This window comes from Ptychodera flava, chromosome 9 (genome assembly GCF_041260155.1).
Source record: "Ptychodera flava strain L36383 chromosome 9, AS_Pfla_20210202, whole genome shotgun sequence".
Lineage (NCBI taxonomy): Eukaryota > Metazoa > Hemichordata > Enteropneusta > Ptychoderidae > Ptychodera > Ptychodera flava.
The window spans coordinates 2938511-2965454 of NC_091936.1; the positions used below are offsets into that span (position 1 = coordinate 2938511).

General features: G+C 35.7%; 1 protein-coding gene across 1 annotated transcript in view; it reads right to left on the reverse strand.

The window, feature by feature from the left end:
- Window positions 1–1250: 1250 nt before the first annotated feature.
- Window positions 1251–26944, reverse strand: part of LOC139139758 (deleted in lung and esophageal cancer protein 1-like) — a 34360-nt gene continuing 8666 nt past the window's right edge. The window contains exons 4-30 of the mRNA XM_070708656.1: window positions 24887–24997; window positions 24313–24422; window positions 23693–23916; window positions 23024–23193; window positions 22402–22575; window positions 19862–19995; window positions 19522–19608; window positions 18766–18856; window positions 17979–18141; window positions 17253–17454; window positions 14156–14467; window positions 13581–13805; window positions 12796–12960; window positions 12277–12419; window positions 11675–11828; window positions 11346–11456; window positions 10544–10674; window positions 9876–10073; window positions 9072–9300; window positions 7830–8007; window positions 7343–7686; window positions 6692–6909; window positions 5366–5669; window positions 4697–4861; window positions 4301–4454; window positions 3910–4030; window positions 1251–1776 (exon numbers count right to left, since the gene is read on the reverse strand). Coding sequence (XP_070564757.1) covers window positions 1653–1776; window positions 3910–4030; window positions 4301–4454; window positions 4697–4861; window positions 5366–5669; window positions 6692–6909; window positions 7343–7686; window positions 7830–8007; window positions 9072–9300; window positions 9876–10073; window positions 10544–10674; window positions 11346–11456; window positions 11675–11828; window positions 12277–12419; window positions 12796–12960; window positions 13581–13805; window positions 14156–14467; window positions 17253–17454; window positions 17979–18141; window positions 18766–18856; window positions 19522–19608; window positions 19862–19995; window positions 22402–22575; window positions 23024–23193; window positions 23693–23916; window positions 24313–24422; window positions 24887–24997 — 4742 coding nt within the window. The 3' untranslated portion in view covers window positions 1251–1652. The remainder of the gene's footprint in view (window positions 1777–3909; window positions 4031–4300; window positions 4455–4696; window positions 4862–5365; window positions 5670–6691; window positions 6910–7342; window positions 7687–7829; window positions 8008–9071; window positions 9301–9875; window positions 10074–10543; window positions 10675–11345; window positions 11457–11674; window positions 11829–12276; window positions 12420–12795; window positions 12961–13580; window positions 13806–14155; window positions 14468–17252; window positions 17455–17978; window positions 18142–18765; window positions 18857–19521; window positions 19609–19861; window positions 19996–22401; window positions 22576–23023; window positions 23194–23692; window positions 23917–24312; window positions 24423–24886; window positions 24998–26944) is intronic.

Below are 26944 nucleotides of genomic sequence, written 5' to 3' on the forward strand. Positions count from 1 at the left end.
AAGCTGGGTCAATTCACTATTGGTTATAATAATTGCTTGATTTATACTGATGATCTTCAGTCTAAAAAGCACTCTCGCTAAACTGTATGATAATCTATATATGCTATTTTTGCTGGACAGGTGATGATGGGAGAAATTTCAGGGTCTACAGATGTCAAACCATGCATAAATAAATACATCGTAACTTTGTCTACGAATATAAAGAGAATGCTGTTATGAAACTCTTCCTAGACCACTGACTGAAACCCGTCCGAAAAAAGTATTTCAAGAGTGATTTTCATGTGAAACTAGCTCTGCTCCTACAATTACCCTTTCACAGAGAGGTACTTGATGAGGAAGACTTGCAAACAAGTCTTGCAAGCCAAATCATCTGCAATATTAATCATATCCTCATTGATGGGAAATCATTATCTTCCTCCACATTAAATAACAAAACCCTTCCATAATGTTACCAGCCTCCTCAGCAAAAATGATCTGTCCTGGGATGACCTCCTGGCCTAAAATCTCCATACAAATAATATGCTTCATCTCGATGGCATGATTTAAGTCTCTGTCATCAGAGATGTCATAATTGCAATAATGTGAAAATCTGGAAGTAGTGGCAAGTCTATGTTATTTTGGCTGCAACTTTGTTAGAGTTGATAAGCTCTCCAGAAAGTCTTTCAAAATAGCCATAAAAAGTCAAGATGCCTAATCACTGAGCAAAAAGTACATGTATTATGAAAGAGTATATGGCTTATATCAGCCTTAGTCTCTTATGTACTCCTTGTCATTAAAAAGACTGGCTTGTGAATTTCAATTTAAACTCCTTCACCACATCTTGTACACAAACTATGATCTCTACAGAAGGGATATGGCCAAAACAACCCTCTGCTCCATATTTTACTCATATAAATTATCTGTCACCTTCTTCTACGCTCAGTTTTATGATTCTACGAAGTCTCTTTTCTTGCGATACCAAGCCTTTATGATGTACTTATTGGAGACAAAAGTGCTCCTATTATTTATAATAATCATCTCATACTAACAGCAAAATGATTTATTTATACAATGAAAATAAATAGCATGTAACCAGCTATATTTGCTACAGGCTAAACACAACCACATAGAATATGAAGCTGCTCTGGAAAAAGATGAGTAATCTAGAGACACATTGTTGTAAACTATTTTTTGAAAAAAGTCGGTAAGAGGGTGAAAAAAGACTTCATTAAAGTGAAGACAGTGATGTTATGAAAACAATGACACAAAAATTTAATAACAAATATTTTATTTGAAATGATATTTGTGAACACAATACAAGGGTAGTTGGTTGTTTATACAGTAACAGTTGGTGAGGAAAAAGACATCATACAAAACAATTGTCAATAAAAGATATCCATGTTTGTTGTAGGTTTTAACATGAACTCCATCTGTACTGCATAGAAACGTTTCCAAATCCTAATTTACACACCAATTACAAATTATAAAATCAGAGAAAATTTTATATGGGTTACATATAAAGTATGACTGTTTGTGTACATATATACATATATAACAATGTACTGTTTTGTAGGAATGATATTCACCCAGGAGGACGGAATATATGTTCAGCTTTCTGTAAGGATCATGTGATGATCATGTGATCTGTGCTATATCATCATTATTTTGCTCGTTTAGATATTAACCAATGCTTCGTGTCTGCCATCATATGACCCTTGACCTTTCACACATAGTTTTCTTGTTTCCTCTCCAAGCATTCCTTGGAATACAAATATACATTCATAGTCTGTGTTGTGCCTGGGGAAAAAGTAAGAAGTGACATTCACTGAAATACCTGTTGCAGTCCATCCATCCATTCATCAGTGCTCGTGCACTGATGTGAAAAAAGTAAAATTTAATGGTATGATTTGATGAAATAAAGCTCAAGTATATTATCCTCGCAAAACTATACTTAAGGTCTGTCCTAATTGTTTTGTGGGAAATGGAACACATGTACGGTATGATAGAATGAGACCAACCATGCAACTAATTGTAGTAATTCCAGTTGCATTTTGTGTAATGTATGCACCAGTTGTATTTTGTGTAATGTATGCACCAGTTGTATTTTGTGTAATGTATGCACCAGTTGTATTTTGTGTAATGTATGCACCAGTTGTATTTTGTGTAATGTATGCACCAGTTGCATTTTGTGTAATGTATGCACCAGTTGTATTTTGTGTAATGTATGCACCAGTTGTATTTTTGTGTAATGTATGCACCAGTTGTATTTGTGTAATGTATGCACCAGTTGTATTTTGTGTAATGTATGCACCAGTTGTATTTTGTGTAATGTATGCACCAGTTGTATTTTGTGTAATGTATGCACCAGTTGTATTTTGTGTAATGTATGCACCAGTTGCATTTTGTGTAATGTATGCACCAGTTGTATTTTGTGTAATGTATGCACCAGTTGTATTTTGTGTAATGTATGCACCAGTTGTATTTTGTGTAATGTATGCACCAGTTGTATTTTGTGTAATGTATGCACCAGTTGCATTTTGTGTAATGTATGCACCAGTTGTACATAATATAAAGACTCAGTACATGGCAACTTACATCCAAGTAATTTGGCGGAGGTCTAAACAAGTTCTTGTAATGAGTGCTCTTTCTCTGACATGTGGGGTACATATGAGTATTGTTGTCTAAACATTAGTGAAGTGAAGCTATTTAAGCATTGAACTATTTGTTTACTGATGTACAGAGATACACAAGCATCTGAACACAATCAAAGCTAATAGGTGTATTGAATGCTGTAAGGCTATTCACAATCTACCTTTAGTTATGCTTGAATGCATACAGAGGAGGTATTGTCTGAGATCAATGACAATACTGAAGTATACAATGTAATATGAAGATGTAAGTCCCAATATTTTCTGAAAATTTTGGTGAATACTTGTGAATATTACTATGTACCTTTTAAAGTGATATATTTCACATTTTACTGACAAAAGTTGAAAAAAACTGTTTTCAGAATGCTCCGTATGTACAGTGTTTCAGGATTCCATACAAATTAAGTATGCGTCCAATTTGTCAGCTAGAGTATGGAAAGAGTGTTCAACCCATGAAGTAAAGATATAGTTCAGCAGATTATTTTGTATACATTCATACATTTTTGACAGGTTTTCGTTTAATGTTTGAAATTGTGAAATGTATATTTTTTTTTGAAAAAATGAGGCCGTGTAAGAGTTACCCAATGTCATGAAATGGCCCTCAGGTTAAAGTTCAAATGGAGTTTCACAGTTTGATGATATATCATAGGTTACAAAAGTAGGTGCGATAATATGAGGTTATTACGAAAATACCGCAAAGGATGCACGAGGACATTGGCGCAGCGTATCGCCCGACGCGAAGCGGAGGGCGATGCGAGGCGCCAATGTCCGAGTGCATCCTTTGCGGTATTTTCGTAATAACCTTATTATTATACATCTTACATTCCTGATCGGGGCATCAAAATGTCGGAGTAGTGACCGTTTTCGTGCAATGTCAACAATTTTTTTCCGATTTTATCGCGCCAGTATAGAACGCTACCTCGGACGCGCTTCTGCAAGTTTTGGAGTGTGTGCACTACACACATACATACGTACAGAGCGCGCGCGAGACTTGTTCTGGCACTCGTCCAAGGGGTCCCTTCAAACCGTTCTAATTCTACAGTGAACGCGCAGATACAGCCGCAGGGAATGGGGCGCCTTGAAACCGTGCCGTACGGAATGGGCGCGAGTTCCGTACGGCTTTTTTAGCGCACGCTAAATTCTATTGTTCTCGATGGTAGATGTATAATAATGACTGTTATCAAATGTTAAAAAGATGAACATGTGATAAAATACTTATAGTTCAGACAACAGTATTAGGTTAGTTGTTGCTAAATTTCAGTTAAACATGAGTCATACTTACTTTGCTGTGAACTGAATCTTAACATAAGCTTTGCTCTTTGAAATGTGAGTCCTGTGTGCCTCTAAGAAACCACTGGCAGGAGTAACACTGAACATTCCATTCACTGCTCTGGATGCTTTGTCTGTGTGAAAATATGTTGTCCAAAAAGTTAATAAACAAAGGCAAGGTCACAAATGTTGGTTTGTAAATCAACATGTAAGATGCTTTCTCTACTACCAATCAAAGCAATTTTCCTCACTTTTGCTACATCTTTTACTGATTGTATATTTTGTTCTACAAATGGTACATTTACGACTTTACTCCTGTACAGCATTCTTGGACTAAAATAATTTTCTGTGTATGAAACAAAAATCAAATAAACTCTGCTCATAAAAAAGTGTTTAAAACTAACCAATGGTTGCTGTCCAGAAGCAGTCAGAACCAGTTGGGTTCTTCAGGAATATTTCAAGTTCTCTCTGTTGGCCAACCAGACAGGTCCCAAAGTCCAGCATCTCATGTGACAATATCAATGATGGAATGGTTATAGAAGCACTAAGTGGTAGAGTCTGTAACAAAATATACAATATTTCACGTCTGATAAGTAAATTAGATGTTTGTCTGATAATTTGTATAGTTTGGAAGGGTCTGTTCTAGTTTGCATAAGGTCAATGATATATCTGTACATGTTACATGATCATTCATATCTCTATTCTGCGGTAAATTTTCATGATAAAATGTCACTATTCTACTCTTATATCCTCTGGGCAGGGAATTTTCTTTAACCTTTCTTTGATATAAACCAACTTACCTGAATGGTGTCATTGTTAAATCTCATTTCCAAGTGTTCAGAGAATTGTAACTTTCTCTCTGTTTCGTTGACAATCAAGGACACTCCCTCCACATCTTCATCATTTTCCAGACTGTACAGATACTCATGAATCAGGTCCATGGTGAGACAGAATGCAGCTTTTACCTACAGGATTATAGCAGAGTGGAGCATTAGCTTGACATCATGCAAACTTCTATCAGCATAGCATTGTACATGTCCCTACAGGATTATCAGAGAGTGGGGCAAGAGGTAGACATCAACTCTACTACTCATGAGAGGCTAATTTAGTTGGCCATTAAGTCAACTCCTGTAGGTGCATCTATGGGATTATCAGAAAACAAAGGTACTTTACTGATATTTGATTGTCATCCACTGAACTCCAATAGTTTAGTCCAACTGTATAGCAATAGGGTAATACACTTAGGAATCTTGAATTGCAAGACTTTCTACTAATATACATATTGCATTGAACGACGATGAACATTGCTTTTTCCTACAAAGCCCTTACATCTAACCACAAAGAGAGATGTACTGAAATTCTACAGTAACAAAAACAGCACTGTCATCAAAAGTTCTAAAAACACATGAAATAACATGTTATATTTCAAATGCATCAAACCAGTATCAAAGATAGAGAATGAGCTGTACCTGTAGATTATACTGTGGTCGTAATGAGAACTGTTCACTCTCTGTGCTCAGATGATGTCTCTTTGCTGATTTCTGTCTATTCTCTGCACTTGCTCCTTTTTCATCATCAGCATCAGGATCCATACCAACCAAGACAAATGGATGGTGAGTCACTATTTTAAAGTTAAGTGGTGTCTCTGTCATGTTGGTCAGCTTACAACTCTGTGATTTGAGGAATTGATGAACAAGATGACCATCTTGCATCAGATCACTTGCTGCTGTGTTGTACACCATACCATCATCATCAAGGGTCTCAATAGTCAACCTGTATACAAACAAAATCAATGAAATGTTTCTCTGTGCATGTTGTCCCTTTTCAGGGTCACCCTGCAGTACCCTTTATGAATGTTTTCATGTGTTTTAACAGATTTGCAGGGGAGATTCACCAAGGCTGATTTTTACATATGTGCTGGCTTTTGGATCGCTTATTTGGGAAAAGCCATTTTTGCCATCTATAACTTGCGCAATATTTTTTACAAAAATGGATAAAAATAGTGGTGGAAGTTGCATGTCAGGGCTTCATCAACTTAATGTATTTTGAATCATGGGAAAAAAGCACCAAGGCTGGTGCTTTCATCACGTGATATGGCAGGGACCAATTTCCAATGAGTATGGCATTGCCACTCACTCAAGTTCACAGGCTGTGTGTTTTGGCATAACTATCGGGTAACTTCTGCCACTGATTTTCTTTCTTTTTGTAGATAATTGCACAAGTTATAAATGGCAAAAACGGCTTTACCAGAAGCAACCCCAAAGCTAGCAAGTTTGTACAAATTAGCCTTGGTGAACTTCCTCTTTAAGGTGGATGGGGGTGGGGGATTAACTTGGTAGATTGGGTTTTCTTGAAGCAATAAACCATAAGAGGACAGCATTCAACTGATTCATCTTGTCTGCTCTGCAGAGATGTTTTTTCAAAATACTTCAAAATACTGAACATCAAATAGTGCCACACAATGATATCACTTTGTACTCTGGAATGTATCATTCAGTGCAGAGTAATTATGATCAAAGTTGGCAGATACAATATACAAGGAGGTTTGCATTGGTACTTTACGGTTGACCAACAGATTTTAGATTTGCTTTTAGAATTGCTCACAATAGCAAGACTTACATTTCTGGAATTTAAGGTTTAAAATTAAGAACTGCATCAATAATACTGGCTGACTGATAATTCACACCACAACTTTACTACTTAATCATAATAAGCTGTACCAAACATATTTTTAAAGGATGGTTGAATCTTTTTATTATGTAATTATCAGTGAAAATTCACAAGATTTGACTCACATTGCTGGTTTAACATGTGCTGTAAAATCCAATCTCAGAGGTGGTACATCTAACGCTTGTTGTCTGGAAACATAACCTCTGATAGTCTGAATTCTCTGTGTGTCTAGACTCATGAAACCCTGGGCATAACCAACACAGTCTGTGCCTTCCTCTACCATGGAATTGGTGAAAGGTATGAAACTGGCCGTCAGCATTACATGACTCCGTGCTGGTATCACCTATAATAGCAGGGATTGAATACGCATGTGAGGTATATCATATCATTCTTTGTTAGAATGGCAAATTATCAAATGTCTCTCTCTGATATGAAGATCACATCCAGTGAAAATGGAAAACATTTTTCGAATTTGCCAAAGATACACCTTAAAAACACAGATATTGCATAGAAAATTCAATTTAAAGATGATCAGATGGACATACAAAGACATTCTCCAGACAGCACACTACATTTTGTCACAAATTCTTTGACTATGCATAGGTGTAATTTTACTATGATAGTAGCACAGCAGACTGGGTAGTGCAACTGTATAACTTGTGTGTACAGTTTGTTAAATTGACTTTTAATTTGTAACCATGAGCAGAAAGTTTCAAAACAATGCTTGTCCAGTGACAGAACTGTGCCTATGTATGTAGAGTAAAAATTTCACTTACTACTTGTCTTGGTTCAATTGTAAATGGCTGATCACCAGGGATGCCTTCATGTTCTCTCATTCTCACTGTGATCAGTTTTGGAGTTTCCTCTACACCCTCTTTGCTGTCAGTGTCCTTGGTAGCTGCACTACGTTTGATAGATGTCATATCTGTATCTGGCGTATCAACAAAGAACTTATCTGTTGGTAGCAGCTTCATTGGTACAACTTTGACATCTTTCTCTGGTATGATCTCCTCACCATTTGCATCTCTCAGTGGGAAAGGATCTCCAATATTCACCAGTAAATCAATCAATTTGGAATCTCCTTCAGCCAGGTTATAAGTCTCCCAATCAACACGGATATCTGTCAGTCAAAACAGAAATATACCATAACATGTATAATATGTACATTAAGACATTTCTGAACAAATGGTAAACACCTTCTTGAAAAGGGAAAACTAAAAAAAGTTGATTGTCACATCAAAACATGATATTAGATTTACTCACCATAAGGGCTGGTATTGTTCACTCTCATTGGTCGGCTAACAGGTGGTACACCAGATACATGAGTACCAAATCTGACAATCGGCATTTGCTCTTTCAAGGCTGCCATCATTTGGAAATTCAAAGGACATCCCTCAATAGACATTTCAATAGGAATTACTGTTGGATCCAAATCATCTACCTACAGATTGTCAACAACAATATCCAACAATGAATTAAGCCAGTCTTACATTGTTCATCTGAAAAAAGAAAATTGACATGTACAGAGATAAAAAGATGGGACTTTTAACATATCCCTAATTATGTCCATATACATACGAGTGTGGAGTTAGTTGTTGATGCGATTTTTCACAAGATTAGCAACTTCATTCTTTAGAAATTGTTGCAGTTTGTGTTGAAGTTTTGCGATGATCTATGCAATGGACTAGGGTCCTGTGTTGAAGTTTTGCAATGATCTGTGCAATGGACTAGGGTCCTGTGTTGAATTTTTGCAATGATCTGCGCAATGGACTAGGGTCCTGTGTTGAATTTTTGCAATGATCTGTGCAATGGACTAGGGTTCTGTGTTGAAGTCTGTGCAATGGACTAGGGTCCTGTGTTGAAGTTTTGCAATGATCTGTGCAATGGACTAGGGTTCTGTGTTGAATTTTTGCAATGATCTGTGCAATGGACTAGGGTTCTGTGTTGAATTTTTGCAATGATCTGTGCAATGGACTAGGGTTCTGTGTTGAATTTTTGCAATGATCTGTGCAATGGACTAGGGTCCTGTGTTGAATTTTTGAAATGATCTGTGCAATGGACTAGGGTCCTGTGTTGAATTTTTCAAATGATCTGCGCAATGGACTAGGGTTCTGTGTTGAATTTTTGCAATGATCTGCGCAATGGACTAGGGTTCTGTGTTGAATTTTTGCAATGATCTGTGCAATGGACTAGGGTCCTGTGTTGAAGTCTGTGCAATGGACTAGGGTCCTGTGTTGAAGTTTTGCAATGATCTGCGCAATGGACTAGGGTTCTGTGTTGAATTTTTGCAATGATCTGTGCAATGGACTAGGGTCCTGTGTTGAATTTTTGCAATGATCTGTGCAATGGACTAGGGTCCTGTGTTGAATTTTTGAAATGATCTGTGCAATGGACTAGGGTCCTGTGTTGAATTTTTGAAATGATCTGTGCAATGGACTAGGGTCCTGTGTTGAAATTTTTGCAGTGCTTTGTGCAATAGACTAGGGTCCTACATATTATACTTACATTGAAAATCAAGGTGTCATTGTAGTGACCCCACATATCGGTAAATGCTGTGATTTCTATCACCTGTTCCCCAAATGGGGGCAGTATACCAGTTTCTGGATGAATAACAAATGCAGCACCTCTACCATCTCTCAGAATAGCCTTGGAAAAATCGGATTCTGCTCGACTACTTGTTTTACTGAGTGGATCAGAAAGATTTGGTGTGCGACCTAGCAGTGATCTTCTTTGCCTTCAAAAAAAGAACACTATTTGAGTCTTGAGAGATATACTTTTCAATTTTGCATATGATGATGATGTGTGTATGAACTAGTAAAAATTAAAAATTAATATGGAAATGATTTTACACTAACAGTACAAATCATTGTCATTGGTAGTTTTACTATTTGAATATAGCATGGAGATTGACCAAACTCTCTTAACAGCCATAATTGACTTTGCCTTGACTTCTCACCAGGAAATGTTTGTGCAGTTCAATTTGCACTAAATGAAGTGATCATATATTATTTTATTGATAATCAACACAATTCTCTTTCATTGTCATATATTTTCTACTTTGTAGCTGCCTTATACTGTCTCTATCTTTTACTAGTGATTGCTCTCAATTTTCTTTCAAATTAGTGTTGACATATACAACTTCAATGTGATAAAGATTGCTTGAAAAGAGCTCTTCATGTAAGCCTTTGATAAAAAATATGAAAAGGAAACTTCTGAAGAGCACAGAGTATGGTACTTTCTCAATTTGATATCTGTTGTGACTGATATTGATATTAATCAGATAAGGATGAAAGCTACAGACATTCTTACCCATTAGACTTAGCAGAGCCTTTTTGCATTTCAGGTGGTGTTGGTGGTTTTCCTGCAATGAAATAATCTACTGCAATGTTGAATGGTGCTGCGATGGCTGAGTTATTGGTAAGGTGTACATATTTCTTTGGATTACTGCCAAGCTGGATGTTCTTACCAAAGTCTAGCATCAAATCAGCTCCTTCAACAACTTCTGATCTGTAAAATAAATTGAAAGAATAGTTCTGTCATGCTAAGAAATGCTAGGTTCTGTCAAAAAGTGTTGAATACTAGCTTTAGAGAGAGAGTAAGAATAAGATATTCATAATGACTTCATAAGTCTTTAAAAACAATCATATCTTAAATTAATGATTGTCATCACACAAAATTGAGGGTGTAAACAGCCCAGATTATTGTGTGTTGAACACCTATTCTGCTTCCAAAATTGGTCACTTTGTTTTAACGAAACCTATCACAATTAATTGGACAGAAATGGGACCACAGACAGTGTTCGTTTATTATTATTATTATTCACTTGTCACTATCATTTTATATGATGGGCTATGGATACAGGAATTGACAGTGTTTACATTACACAGATTTCTAGTTTACACAGTTTTCCTACACTTCACAGACATTGGAAACCTCAGGGTTTCATTGGCGATGCACACCTTCCATTATATACTAACCTTGTGTCTGAAATGTCATTTGGTATTGTATAGGTAACTGACAGGCCCTTGACATCACACAACATTGCCAAGTAGATAGCATTATCCATGCCTTCAATCTGACAAGGAATTTTACAGTCAATCACTGGTCCCTGAAAATAAAATATACAATTCCACTGTTATCTTTGTGTTGTTTAGATTAAAACCAAGTTTACATGTATTAAATGATTGTTGACCTGAAGAACTTTACTTCAACATTGAGATTATCACTTTGATCAATTCAATTTGTCATAGTAATTTGTCCTTGCCCTAAAACAAATATATACTATATAAATGTATCATGTCATTATTTTTGCAAATTTGATGATAATGTGCATTGCATGGATGAGAATATCACTTTAGCAGGTTGTATCACTACAGAATTCATACAAGCTGACACAAATAGTTTCATTGTGACTTCTTTCAGATCATTGTTACAATGTTGTAGTTAACTTAACAACTGTAGAAACTAATACTAACAATATATCTCTGCATTGGTATTCAATTCAACGTCTGCATTGGTATTCACAACTACAGCAGTGAGTCTTTGAAAGAACAGTTCAATTAATCTAGTATACAACACACTTAAACTTGTCATAACTTTTTAAAGAGTGATTATACCAGTACAAGTATAGTTTTTCATTAGTTTAAATGGTCTAGGTACGTGGAGGTGCAAGACAAACTTCATGGAGTCCTAAATTTCAAAGGAATCTTGGAGACTCCTACTTGAAGACATACTATCTGAATGAAAAATTACTTTCAAAAATGAAGAATAGTGACTGACCTTTTGATGGGCTGTAAATGTCACTTCCAGACTGAGTTCTTCACGGGATCCCAAGTTACCAGATTCTGGTGCAATACTCACACTACACTGTGATGCATCAGTACCTTCCAACTGTGTACAGACATGCATAGAGTTTTAAGCAATAATAGCCTCAAATGAGACTCAAATATATCCCATGAATAGGTGGTTGTGTTTTATGCTTGGTTTTGATAAAGACTAATGTGTTCCATACACTATCATGTAGACAGAACAGGCAACAAGTATATATTGTATTTTAATGAAATGACTGAAATTCCTAAAAGATGATAATGAATACATGATGTACCTACCTTTCCCCATTTATAGACAGTTCCCAGTAAAGTCTGGTTTAGCAATTTTATTGTATTTGTCACTGGTACACCAACATAGACTTCTGGCATTTCCAACTGACAAGACAACAGACAAGCTTGTGGATGTTGCACTTCTCCACATGCAGATAAGAAACTGTAAAAAATGCACAAAGCATTAAAATCATCCTTTGTAAATTTTGATGTTGCACCTATTCAAGATCCATGTGGCCAGGCTCAGTACAATCCTGCAAAATTCCTTTTTCTTGAGAGAGTGTTTGGTCATTTTTTAAACCATGTTGATTAACTAATACACTAGTTGAGACTGCTATCAGTATCGTGTTTACAAGTTGTATGGTCATTCATGTTTGATTTTTCTACATTCCATCTTCACTTTCAAGAATATTCATCACTATCTTTGCACGAATGAATTTATTGGAAACGTGCATGCATGCACATTACTCAGTAAAACCTATCAAAACAATACTTACTACATTTTCACACTGAAAAGAGTCCTAAAGTTTACATTTTATTCTGTCAAATATTCACATGCATAAGGGACACATGCTGCAAAGCTGACAAAATATGTTTATTTCTTAACTCACCTGTTGACACCGTCTTCTACTAGTACTTCAAAGACTGTCTTGTAACGTTTACACTCACTTGGTTGAAACAGTAACTGAATGGTGACAGATCCCAGGGGTGCTAGCTCACCACCAGAGGGGGTGAAGACAAAATCTGAGATGGCCTGGTGAATGAATAGGATTGGGTGCTGATGATATCATCATGAATTTTCATTTAATGAGTGCTGTATCAGTGTCACTACTACATATTCTGGACTAAAGTATGAGCTAGTTTTTGGCAACAATTCATGATGTACCTTCAAACAAATATTGACAACCTGAAGGCGTCATTCATTACTGTTTATGAAAGGTATAGTGTACAATCTAAAGAGTCTGAGAATAAATATATAAGATGCTGAAAACAAACACAAACAAAAACAAACACTAGTATAAGCAACATATGTTACTGTATTGGCATTTATCTTAACAAGAAAGAATGTAAAAGATCAGATGAAAGTGTGTTTGTACATGAAGAAAGTATCAATAGTAAATCTGACTTACAAGTTGACCCTTTTCATCTCTAGGGAGGAATTCTTCACTTTCTTGAATTTTCCATTTGGCGGCAACTTGAGATGTATTCTCTATGAGAACCTCTTGGGTAGCACTCTGGCCAAATCTAACCAAACCAAAATCCACAGAGGGTGTCCTGACAGCAACCTCAGGACCCTAAAAAGATGATTGTGTGTTCAAGTCAATGGTTTGCGCTAACAACGAGTTCATTTAAACTTACTTGCAAAATTCTGTTGACAAATTTGTATACAGATACATTGTACTACAAGGGCTACTGTTTCCCTTCTAGTGTTTCTGATGCTATGCAAATGAATATCAGAATACTCACAGAAGGTTGAGGATATGTTAAATATGCGTGTTAAACAAAACGTTAACCTTTCAATTGTGCTGAACATGGATTGAATCAAGTAAACTGTCAAGTTCAAATTTGCAAAACTGTGACATTCTAGAGTTTTCTTGCTTAGACGTTGTTACTGTTTCTTGTTATAACTTCAATTTTACTTTACCAATGTTAAGTGAAAGGCTCATCTTCATAAACTTAAAAACAAATAAGTTTTGACTTTTAATGATGTAATGGAGCCCCATAAAAGGTAGGAAACATGAAAACTCACTTGAATAATTTCTATGGTTTGATTTTCCTGAAATGACAAGTTGAAGTGAAAATGCCTGCAACGTGATCTGGCACAGAATTGACTACCTTGGTAGCATTTTAAAAGCATAACATAATCTCTATCATAGAAAATGATGGTGTTGAGACTAACAATATGACTTCTTACCTTGATTTCAGCCTGGATCCTCAGAGTTAGAGGTTCATCTCTGTGTTCAATCTCACAAACTAGTGTGTGATCAATTCTACCAGGTTTTCCTCCAGTAATGGTCATATTCATTTCAAGAATTTCACCTCCTGCAATTTCACCTTCAGGGTTTTCAACTTCAATGATGTGTACATCTTGTAATGATGACCACTTATAATTTACAGCTGTGATACTCTGATTTTCCATCTGATGGTCAAAAGTTGAAAAATATACAAAAATATTTTTATACCTCTTGAAATTGAAATTAGTTTGTAAACAAATGTAAAGAGAACAGTTACCAGTAACCATCAAAATCAGGAGAATGTATGTACAGATATGGTGAACTGCATGGTATATTCCAGGCGTAATCATCAAATTATTCATGTCAAAGGTCACTAGTCAAGCAACTTTAACAAGTTACTCTGGAATGATTGCCTATGCAGCAACACGCGATTACATCTGAATGGCCCTGAAGAAGATTATGAAATAGAAATAAGGAGATGTTGGGTATGTTAAATCAGTGACCTAGCGTGTGGCCAAGCATCATACAAACTTACCAGAAATTGTCTTCTGATGGTGGTTGCTACAAGCAACTGTCCAGGTATTAGGATGGCGTATGGTCTGACTTCCACATTCAATGGATCACATGCACCTTTCATTTCAATTTCCAGTCCTGTCACATCTCTGACAGGTATCACTTCTTCTGGTGTTTTGGGTTTGCTGTGGTTTGATGGTTGTGGCATGTCTCCAGGTGACTTCTCAGTTGTCACCAACTTGTCTTCTTCTTCACCTGTTTCTGCATCTGGTGGTTGGGGCAACTCAGGAATTTGTTGAAGGATGAGGTGGATAACATCATGGTAGGTGCCAACCTAGATCATCAAGATATTGCAGGACATGGTAAGATGACACGATACTGATTAGCTCTAAGACACTGACAGACACTGTCAACCTGTATCGTCAAGGTACAGCATTATTATCATGTATGGTAAGATGACATACCATTTAGATTTGAGAAATTGAGTAAAATGGTAACTATTTTCAGTAATCTTATTTTTAACATGGCCTCATGTCCACAATGGAACCATAATTTTGATTAAACATTAGAATTAACAGAATTCAGTAACAGTGTCAAAGTAGTTTTGCAACAGTTACAGTAGAGAACATACATGCATGATTTGGCAACTAAAATTTCTGCTGTCCTTGCGCTTGTTTGTCATCAATTTGGTGACAATCCTTTTATCAAAATCTGCATTTTAATTTGTGAAAGACTTTCAAACAGACACATTAAAATTTAAAGCTTTTTAATAGATCAACATAACATGAAGGTAATACAGTTGCCGCGGCTTTAACAGGATCTTGATAAACAGGATTTCTGTTTAAATGGGACATTTCATTGTGCGACAGAATTTTTATATATAAGGTTGTATGGTTAAACGGAACTTCCTGCCCTTTAATTGGGACATTTTGATGCCGATAAGAACAATAAAGTTGTGATTTCGACAAGAATTGTGTCAACAATGTGTCCTTTATTTTACTGACTGATGATAAGCGACTATGTACCGGTAAATGACCTATCATATGACCCATACCGCTTGATTCAACTCAGCAGTAGGAACCAACAAAAAGGCGGTCTCAAAACAATGGCTGGTTTATGTTAGTGTTTTGCTTACAAAGAGGTTAATTTTCATGTAAAAAGTCCCCCAGTGTGAAAATGAAAACGAACAAAAACTATGGGGTGGTAAACAATTTTGACAAGATGACTGTCGTTTACCATGGAACTGTGCAACAGAGTGAACTCATCCCGAGTTCAAAGTTGGGAGTGTGGTTGGCTCCAGCCCTAAAAAGATGTAGTCTGTTGCTTATGGCAACACGGCTGCCTTCACCATGTTCGCCTTTCCCTGTCAATCAAGATAGTGAATCTGTTTCATTGACCTTTATCCTGCTACACAATAACAATACATCGTAATCTGACTTGCTCATGATTTAACTTGACATCTCATTTTTATCTGAAAGTCGACCAGCAACGGCATTCAAAACAAAACAGGATAATGTTCAACACAGAACGATCGATCACTGTTGCCATTTACATCATGTCGAAAATGTTACATGTGAAACATTTTCAAGACGTATAAGCATGATTGACTTTGACTGTCGGAAAGTTTCAGCTAAACTGAGATCAAACAAATTGTCATTCACTGTTGTTTCAAACGCATATGTGGCTTTTCAGAGAGAGACATGGCAGCACTTTTTATTCATGGACAACCAATCGCGGCAAGCAATGGCAGTGGGTTTAAATTGTTTCATTTTATCGGTGACATTAAATGTGTGAATTTGCGAAAGGTGTCGATCGCAAAAGTGGTTGCCAGGCCTTATAAGACCGGATAGCTGTTAACTCTCTTCAGCCCGAAATTTTCTTCGTGAAAGTGAACATGGCTTCGTCTAAGAAACACATCAATCTCTCTCTCGCTGATAAAGTGCAGTTGCTCAAGCATTTACAGCTACCCGGTGTTAGTCAGGCATCGGCTGCCAAGAAGTTTTGTGTTTCAACCTCACCAGTTTGGCTGGAAGAGACTGGAAGATCCCGACTCCGACTCTGACATCGAGAACGAACCACCGTCACTCACCGTGAAACAACAGATAGACATGGTTGACTACCTTCACCAGTTCACGCAGAGAAAGGGCATGATTTCCACCCTACCAATGCTTAGCCAGATCGAGAATGCCGTCTATGCTAACGTTGCAGAAGTGAAGAACTAGTGTACTATCGATTCAACACTCTAACCCCAAAATTTGCACCAGCCTTCAGTAGCTTAAAAAACACAGAGACAACAGAAAAACTGCCTGGAACTTGCTGTCAGCTGACTTTATTGAATGTACGTTGTGCATTTTTTGTTTTCCGGTATTTTTTGTGTGAACATGCCTCTCCGACCTTTTTATGTATATCTTTTGTCATACATATTTTCTTTTATTCTTCAAAGTTTATTTTACTGTCAATAATTCATGCATTCCTCGTTTTGTGAAAGTGAAATATGTTGCAATAAACAGAAATTTAATGTATCAATAGTCTATGTATGGTGAATGTGTATGGTCAACCCATTTATGAACCTGTCGCATAATCGGGACTGCCGGTTAATCGGGATAATTTGTCTGCTACCGAGGTGTTCCGTTTAAGTGGCGGCGACTGTAATAGTTTTGCCATCTAATCCTCATTAGTTTCATTTGAAGGGAATCAGTACAAAGTACATAGTAAGACAATCCAATACATTAATGGCATTACTTTATGTTTTCAATCTTGGGCTTTTATTTTCAGATATCAACAAATTCCAATGAGAGATACAGATGCTTTTGGAAGTCTGGTAAAATAACACAAGACTTTAAGCTCCAAAAGTAATGTTCATCATCTTATTAATCGTCACTGAAGCACTGTGTCAGATTTGATTTTTAGATTAAATCAGGTTTAAATTGATGTGTAAAACAGTAATGGTATGGATACAGTACACTGTATTAAAATGTGCATTGTCTGAAAAAAAAAAGTTGTGTTTGGTGTTGTGTTTGGTAGGCAATGTCATGAAGACCATACTAATATGGTTAACTCTGTCACTTCCTTTCTTAATTGATCCAATATAGAGGTATCAAAAGAGCATGATATCTCACCTTCATGGGTGCAAAGGTCAATGTAAATTCTTGTGTCTCACTGGCTGTCAATGTACCTCCTTCAGGTGTGATGTAAAATGCACTATCAAGATCATAGTGGCGTACAATGGCAGCCATGTCTTCATTTTCTCCTTCCATTCCAGACATCAGACTGCCAATATGAGGTTTGAAAATTTGCCAGCAGAATGGTAGTTCAACGTTACTGAAAATAAAAATACTTAAATGTTATCACATGACATTTTAAAACAACTGACACAACTCTTGTGCAACCCTCACAAGAGACCCTTTGCTGTTTTGAAGACAAGATACATGTACTTTATGTAAAATTCTGTACATTCAAGATATTGCAGACAGCATATCCTACTTGACAACTTTTTTAAAAAATAAAAAAAAATCATGCTTTTTGATGTGTAGTAAATGTACAATTGATATTGACCTGAATCACAATGTCTTTGATCTACTCACATACATAAAACTATAATCATATTTTCCTTGCCAATGAAAAATGACTAATGTCAATCCGTTAAAACTTACACAACTGCCTTTGAATCAGTATTCACCTGTAAACCTCAACATAAACAATATGAGATGGAATAAAAGTGTGGCTGTAAAAGATTTTTATATCTACAAAATACTTTTTGCTTGAATTTTAAGTATCAAAATTTTCATATCAAATAAACAGCTGAGTAATTTACAGGACCCAATACCTGCATGGGGTTCACTTACGTAGTGTTTCTGACAACAATTTTCTTCTGTGTGTAGGTCATTGGATTCAGAGTTTGAAATTTGATTTGATGTTGTGCTGTAACATCACACAGTTCTCCTGGCATGGCAAAACTTTCACCATCAGAGACTGATGCTAATTCAACTCCTGCAGCTTGTCCTTCACCTGCAAACCCAACAGTAGAACATTACTACCTTTGATTAGCATGACAATGGCAATGTGAACAGTGGCATTCTACTCACAAAGATTGTGTTACAGGCTTTACAAGTTTTGTGAGTACCTTTGAAATTTTGTTTTTCGTGGTGTTAACAGCACTTGTATAATTTTGAAAAATGATTGAATAGGTAATTAGAAAGTCAGGATTTTTCAGTTACAACATGTATATACAATAGGAAAAGGAAAAGAAAAATTTCATTATATTTAATGTATCGCTCACAAGACTATAAAATACCTTTACGCTGATATTGTGTTGACTCATAGATTTGAAATTTGAATACTAGTATACATGTAAGGAAGTCAGATGGCAAATCTGAGAATATTGTGGGCTAGTCTTTCAGGTGAAGTCAGCATATCAGGGCCCTGGGGAAGATAAGCATCTTTACTGAAGCTTACCAGGCTACCCTCGTTAAACAAGGTTTAATAAAATAAAATAAAATAAAATATCAAACCTTAAACCACGATGGAAATTATTGAATCCAATTCAGAATATTATTTAACTACTGAGTGCAGGGATGCCGATGGGCAACAGCTTAACTTTAAGTTGTTCTTATATCTCTGACAAACACTTACCTTTGAGGAAAAAATGTTTCACTTGACAATTATCACAGACAATGGTGATTTCTTCTGTAAAAGTTGTAATAGATGGAGGCCTGAAAGCAACCTACAATTTAAGGAAGAAGTGAAATACTTGACTGATATATTTACTACATTGTTACATTTTTGTTGCAAAATTTCAACTGTTAAAATATTCTCAATTGGACTTGACACACCTAATGGAAAGATATTAGACAGGTTTGGCTACAAGTTTTATGTGAATGTGAATACGTAATGTCGTTAATTTCTGCGATGATGTCATTGACTTGTGCGTACACTCTCGACATACACAGATTCACAGCACACTGGGTGACCATTGAGCTATTCCTGTGATGGGGAAACTGACTACGGGGACCCAAGTCAAGCTGAATCATTGTGACGTAACACGCAGCCAAATGGATTTTTGCACGTGAACGTGTATGCCAACGCCAATGTGGATTCTATGCGCTCACATTCACGTAAAATGTGTAGCAAAAGCTGTATATTGTTGCAGGAAGTCCGGTCATGAAAGTCTATCGACACCCATTCTTAAAATGGCACTGATAACAAATACATCTCTTTGTTGTATTCTGGGTTTCAATGACACTGAAATCACTTTGCAAAAAAATGGTGAGCACTATTACGGTAATAAAGACAAATAAATTGTACTCCATGTGCATGGTGAAATCTTTGTAGTAGTATGGATGGTATAATAAAGTAGCGGTAGTATGGATGGTAGTATAAATAACTCACTTCGATAATAATGGCTTGGTTTGCTGGTAGTTCAAAAACAGCAGGTCTAACTTCAAATGGTTCTAGGGCAATGGCCTGGGACACAGACTATTAAAACAAAGAAAAATGTAGATAAGTGTGAAAAGTGGTATCTTAACATGAAAATGTTATTTGAAACCATGTTTTCTCCCATGGTGTACATTACTGTACAAACTAAAACAAATATGAACTAGAATATTTGATGAAAATGTGCATATTTACAGATCTGTCAAAAATTTGCATAGAAAATATATTTCTAATATTTCTGACCAAAAAGTAGACAAATGAGAATTTCACAAACAGTGGTTTGATGATAACTCACCTGAAAATTGGAAGTTGGCCAGCTCTTTCGTGGCATGATACAAAATCTACCATCACCTCCTAAATTTTTTACAATAAAATGAGTAATTTTCAAACCACCAACAAGACAATGGCCACTATCTATCTCTGTAGGTACTGCAATATTAGAATGAAAAAAACCAAATCAGAACTGTGACAGAGTTATATATCTACATAATGAGAAGAATTCTTGGAAGTGCTCATACATTTTCTGAGAGAAATCAATAGAAAATAAGATAAGAAGTGTAAATTACAATTTCAATACCCCGGTATATAGACCAAGAACTACAGCATAATATAAACTAAATACATGTATACTAAATAAAGCTACCATAGAATGATCACTTTTGTACAGTCTATCACAATGCTATATTTGTAATTGTGCAATGGTGATATCTGGAAATCAACCCCCTCCTAAATTTTCCTAGTGTGAAGGTCTAACCGGGTAGGTATACAAACATGCAACAGTGATACACAGAACGAAAAAAAATTTACTAAAGCTCCATAAGTGGTATCTTTTTGAAGTATTATCCACCATTTTTGTCTAGTATGTAAAACAGTTTCTTGCTCTACTTTTCAAATCATGACAGAATATATGGTGTTCAACATGTAAACACAGCCTCTTCATGTATAATGTCTAGTTTTACTGTTGACAACAGAGTATCTCCCTACAGTCTGTGATCCAGAGTAGAATTCATTCATTCATCAAGAATTACATAATATATTGTACACAGCACTCTGTGCCTATAAAGCTAATACAAGGAATTTAACATAATTTACAGAGAAGAAAAACATGAAACATAGCATTAACGACACTTGGCTCATATTTGGTTCAATGTGGCAGGCCAGAGTGAGTATACTGTAACTAAGTTTACCCCTTGGAACATGCATATACCAAGCTTCAAAGCAATCAGATGGGCGATTTCAGAGAAAATGATTTTTTGACCCAAAATGGGAAAATTGCCAAAAAAATACAAATATGAAAATTTCAGATTTATTTGAAGACACTCAACTAAGGTTGCCTCTTGGTACTAGAATACCAAGTTTCAAAGCAATCAGCTGAGAATAATTAATTCACAGGAAATGATTTTTTGAACAAAAATTTAAAAACTGCCCCAAAAATACATATATAAAAATTTCACCACAATTTGAAGACACTCAACTAAGGTTGCCTTTAGTACATGCATACCAAGTTTCACAGCAATCAGAATAGTTAATTTAGCCAAAGTGATTTTTTGACCAAAAATGCAAAAAATTGCCCCAATAATTCAAATATGAAAATTTCACCACAGTTTTCATAAATCCGAAAGAATATAACCCTAAAGATCAAAAGCAACAAGTTTCAAAGCAACTCAACAAGAACTTTGGGAGAAAATGATTTTTTGACCAAAAATGGGAAAAATTGCCCTAAAAATACAAATATGAAAATTTCACCACAATTTGGACACATAAATCGAACTAAAGTCACTGTAAAGAACTTGCATACCAAGTTTCAATCAAATCTGGCTTGTGGTTACAGAGTTTTGGCAATTTGCTAGATTTTTCCACTTTTTGCCTCATTTGCATATTTTTGACCCTGACATGTTCATTTGAACAAATTCACATTTCTACCCCTGGGTACACCTGAGGTCGAAGCCACAAGTATTATTGTTCACTTAAATGGTGCCTATACTGACAACATACAGACAGACACAAGTGTTGGGGGTCAAGGTCGACAACTTCATTCCAATGTTGACTGGCTATGCGCCGATTTCCGCCAAAAGCCCCTAACACTAGTGGTAGACGCTAGCCCTCTGGCGCCCCGGAAGTAGCGTCATTGTCGCTAAATGAGTCCATGCTTGTTACTTGGTTTGTAAAGTTCTTACTACAAAGGTCCTGGAGCAATAAGGATTGCGTAGAAACAGACATATGGTAGTGCCATTCCTGTAAAGGGTGTGTCTCTCTGTACACTAAATACTAGGATGGTAGGTGCTGCAGTTTTTGGAGATTTTGAGGTGAACAGACATATATTCACACATACTAATACATACATACATACCATACATACAGACACTGCTGACTTACCATATAAGCTCTATTTGGTATATATACATATACCAAATGTGAGCTAAAAAGTATACATGTTTTTGTTTCATAAAATAACAGTATATTATCAAAACTTACAGCCCACAACAAATTTTAAAAGATTTAACATTATATACATCTTTTCAGAAGAAGGCCACTTAAAGAAAATTCTTTGTTTGCTGTCCATGGATTTTTGAAAAACCTACCAGCCAGCCAGGGATAAAAACAAACTCGGATAAATAAAACAAGTGCAATAGCATAATCTCAATTTCAATTTCATTTCTTTTCGAAAAATGATATTTTTATTTGTGATATTGTTAACATTGTGTTTGTTTCCTAATTTTCTCTGAAAACCTATCACCACAAGAACGGCAAACAAAAATTTTTATTTAAAGCGCCTAACTACAAAAGCATATTTCAAGAATCAAAGAGTTTACAGCAAGAGCACCAAGTACTTACATGTTAAAACTGGTGGTTGTCTTCTTCCTTGTAATTTGACAATCAGTGGAGCACTGGACTGTGTTTGTACAGTAATGAAATCATCATAATCCATCAATGAGTCTGGCACAAATCGTATGTCATACTGGACACTCATTCCAGGTGCTACAATTCCTTGTTCACCTGGAAATTTTCCTGAAATATTCATTAACAAATACATGTATATTTTTGGAATATATGTACCGGAATAATGATAGAATGGAATATTATTATTGAGTTTATGTCAAATGAAATGTCTCCATGATATATCAATGATAAAGAAAATAAAAAGCTCTATATTTTATGGCACTGTCTTTACATAAGGTATGCTTGATGTCACAGGAAATTTGGCTCACTGTATAAAGTGTCACAATTTAATTGAGTAATATCAAAAAGAACAATTAAGTGATTTGGAACTGTATACATTCAACACAATATGTCGCAGGAAATCATAAATGACCATTTATACTGTTATGAACACATGTATGATTGACACTTTGAAATGAATGCAGTTTTGTTTTTTCAATTCCTATATTTCATCTTCTAATTCTTTTCAACTGACAGAGATACACATTGTACCTATGTCTATGGTTGGTAAACTTACCTAGTCCTACTGTAAAATATTGAGATTTTGGTGGAATAACTCGCAGCTGACGACTTGCTGCAGAAACATTTTTTAAATCTAATGTCATCTCATAGACTTGGCCAACTTGGTAAGAAGTGAAGACTACAGTCTCTGGTGAAGCTAGAAAGACAACAGATGGCTGTTTTGGCCTGTAAAGTACAGTAGAACAATATTAACATCATTCAAAAATCAGGAGGGAAAAGTATAACTGAGTTCCCATTGTCTACATGTTAGAAAACTTGGTATATTCCTGGTTGTGTTATCTGAAGCATATTACAATGATAATGTCAAAGTGAGTGAAGAAAAGTGAGAAGACAGTCTCAGTGTGAGAAGCTAATATTTTACAGTGCAGGGAACACAAGACAGCATTTGAATTGGTGACATTGTCCCACACATCCATACATATTCCCTGCATAGTATTGTAGCCTCTAAAACAGCCCAATAGTAATGTCATTTGCACAAAAGTGTGTTCATATGTAAAGACGGGCAACTCTCTGCACTGAGAAGTTTTGGTTGTCGTATAGTCAAACTTCTATAGAGAGAAACAGGGCTGCAACTTCTCACACAATGCATCCTATGAACTTTCACAGTGCTGAAAGTCACTTAGCACATCAGTCATAACAAAACAACCAATTACCCAATACTTACTCTTCTGTATCTATGACTGTTGCCTTGGCACCACCTAGTTGTTTTACAACTTTATTTGGTTTGATCAATGTTTTGGATCCCTCCAGTGTTGACGGTGGCCTGTGTCGAGGGTTTCTTAAAAAATCTGATCTACGATGGAGCAATGCAAGGTCATTTCTGTCTGTCTCCCTCTTTTTTGGTTTCATGTTCTCCTGCCATTTGTCAATACTTCTTCTTTCTTCCTTCTGCAACATGAATAAGGGATGCATCTCTTACAGGATTCATGATATATTTTAGTCCAAAGCTTTCCAAAGAGACATTAAACTCACACAGCAAATATAAAGTAACTGACTGTCTGATTCTTTTTGTGTCTCACAACAATATGTCTTGTTCAGAGTATGTTGATTACACTCAACAGGTTAGCAGAATTGTGTATATGTTTTATATGTTGTCATCACATTGGATTGGCAACTTGCAGGGTCAGTACCGGTAGATACACAGTAAAGTACAATTGTAATGGCAACAAGTGTAAGTAACAGTTCAAAATTATTGCAGCTGCATTTAACCTTCAGTTGATACTTATTCTAATACACATACACAGATGAAATGAAGTTTAGCTCATATTAGTGCATGTCACATACTTTATTCACAGAGCTAGTTCCTGGTTCATAGGGTTCAAGTCGTGGTGAGGCTTCATCTACATGTTGTAAAGATGTCATTGTTTCTTGAGCATAATGGGGCCTAGAAGATGCTGAAAATTGACATTTCAAACAAAATAGTTAAAGTCAGTTTATATTTGACATTTCAAAATTGTGCTAGGAATGCATTTACTGTAGCAATGTTAATGTTAGGTATTGTGATGATTGAAAAATTAAACAACACACTGGCTGTTAGTGTATTCTCTAATGCAGGCATGTCCATCACGATAGATAAGGACATCTTCTCTGATAAACGCTTTACATAACTTTTCATGATCAAAATGTCTCTTGTATTATGGTTTACATTACAGCAATGCATTTTGCTCATTACGCAATGTCTGAACTGTGACAATTTGAATTTCATTTAATGTGACTGATATGTGGAAGCAAGAAGAGGAATTGTTGATTACTAACAATGTAGACAAGATGAATACTTCAGCACCTAAAAGGACTTTATTAAAATTATCTTTATTTCGTAAAAAAGAACAGGAATCTGGTGAAAGCATGAAAGACTAACCTCTTGGTGGTGGGGCCCTTGGTCGTTCAGCTGTGGAAAAATCTTCAGGAACAATCAAGTGATGTTTTTTCAACATCTCACTGTCAAGGACCCTCAAGTAGTTGGAATCGACTAAAAACAAATATGAAACATAATTTACAATTTTTCTCAGAATAATGCATTAAGAATTCATAATCACTTCAGTATAATAATAATGATTATCACAATATACAGCTACCGGTATGTATCCACTTATACATTATGGGGCAGTGCCATATACCTTACCCGCTCTATATCAGGCAATATGCTGCACTGTCTTTGTGCATACCTCAAAAACCACTACAATTTGACATCTATATCAATAAGACAACCCTTATTTCTTAAAAAATTTGTTTGACCGCTTAAGATTTGACAATAGCCTGAAACGAGAATTTCCACAATCCTTATCCATTTGATTGGGTCACACAAGTCATCAAAAATTCTCTGTAGTTAGTAGATTGTTTAATTTTATCAAAGCAGTCACAACAAGGACATTGACTGTGTCAAACTGGCTGAAGGCGTAACCGCATGCAACTATAGACAGCTTCAAGGCTGGTTTTCATGTAGTCATGTAAACATATTTGGTGAACAGGAAAAATTCTTTCTCATTCATGCACGATGAAAATGTGTATGAAGTCTGGGCATGCATCAAAGTAACTCCCACTAATGTACTCAAGGATTTCTACCCTTAATTATGATATTAAAGAAAACTCAAAATATTACTGACTTTCTTTTTCTTTGTGTAAGTCAATCAAGTAAATACTTTCATATCCTGTTGACAGGAATTATGCCAACATTCTTTCTCTTTGTACTTTGTCCATAAATCAAAGCATTTTTATTGTAAATGTCCTGTCCAAATTTTACTGATATAAATGTTAATCTGTCACTAGTTCCAAGCTAACAGACCAGTACACACATTGGTAAGTCTAATATTGAGAAAACATTAGACTTGTTACATGGAGAATTGAAAGACAGAAACTGCATGTAAAATGAGTTATCTGTCAAAGGGGCAAGAACAATCATGTCAGAATAAATGATTGTTAGATTATAACAAAAGAGGAGGGTAAAAAATGTAATCAATCAATGTTGTAAGGCCTAATATTTGTGGCATCCATAAAACATAGGGCCAAAGTCCCTGAAGCTACTATAGACATGGATACAAAATTAAGTATTTCCTGACTCTATGAAATTATCTCACTAAGGTCATCCTAGGGACATGTAAACCAAATATTAAAGCTGTCTGACCAGCGGTTTTGAAAAAACAAGCGACTCAACAGTTGACAGAGCTCTGCTGTGTTATGTAGTGAATAACCTTTTGTGACACATGTATTGATGAAGAAGGTGGATATCTTTGATAGCTCATTTCAGGATGACCTGACCAAAAATGGAAAAAAATTCCGTAAAAATACAGATTTGCATATTTCAACAGACTACCGGTATATTAGTCTATAATAGCAAATAAACGAGAGTTAATTACATTCTAATTAAAGTAAACAAGACTTGCTTAAATCAAGATTTACAATGTACGTCATAAAAAACAGCATATCTGTCACGTTATAAAGAATCTTGAGCTGGTTATCTTTTAATATCAGTATTTTCATTCTATTAACCAAGCACATTTTAACTTTCAAATTAACATTGTAAGTGAGTTCTGTTGAATAAGTTGAGACTGTACGTACTCAGAGAAAGCACACTGAAGAGACAAATGTTTGAAACTTAAGAAGTTCAAGGTCATCAAAAGCATTATAAGGAATCATGTTACACTTTCATTGCACTGTTTACACAGATTGCATAATTGCTATAAATAGCACATGAGGAATCTTACAGCCGAGCTTTACCATAAAAACCCTATCACTTTGACCACTCTTTTAATTGACCACTCTATTTTTTTCCTCAAAAAGTAATCTTATTTTATCCTTACCAAGTCAACCATAAATGGAAATTAGAACTTTTTCTATCTCTATTTATTTGACCACCCTATCATGACAAACTATTATGAACAATTTCTTTTAGATAACATAAATGGTGGTTCAGAATATA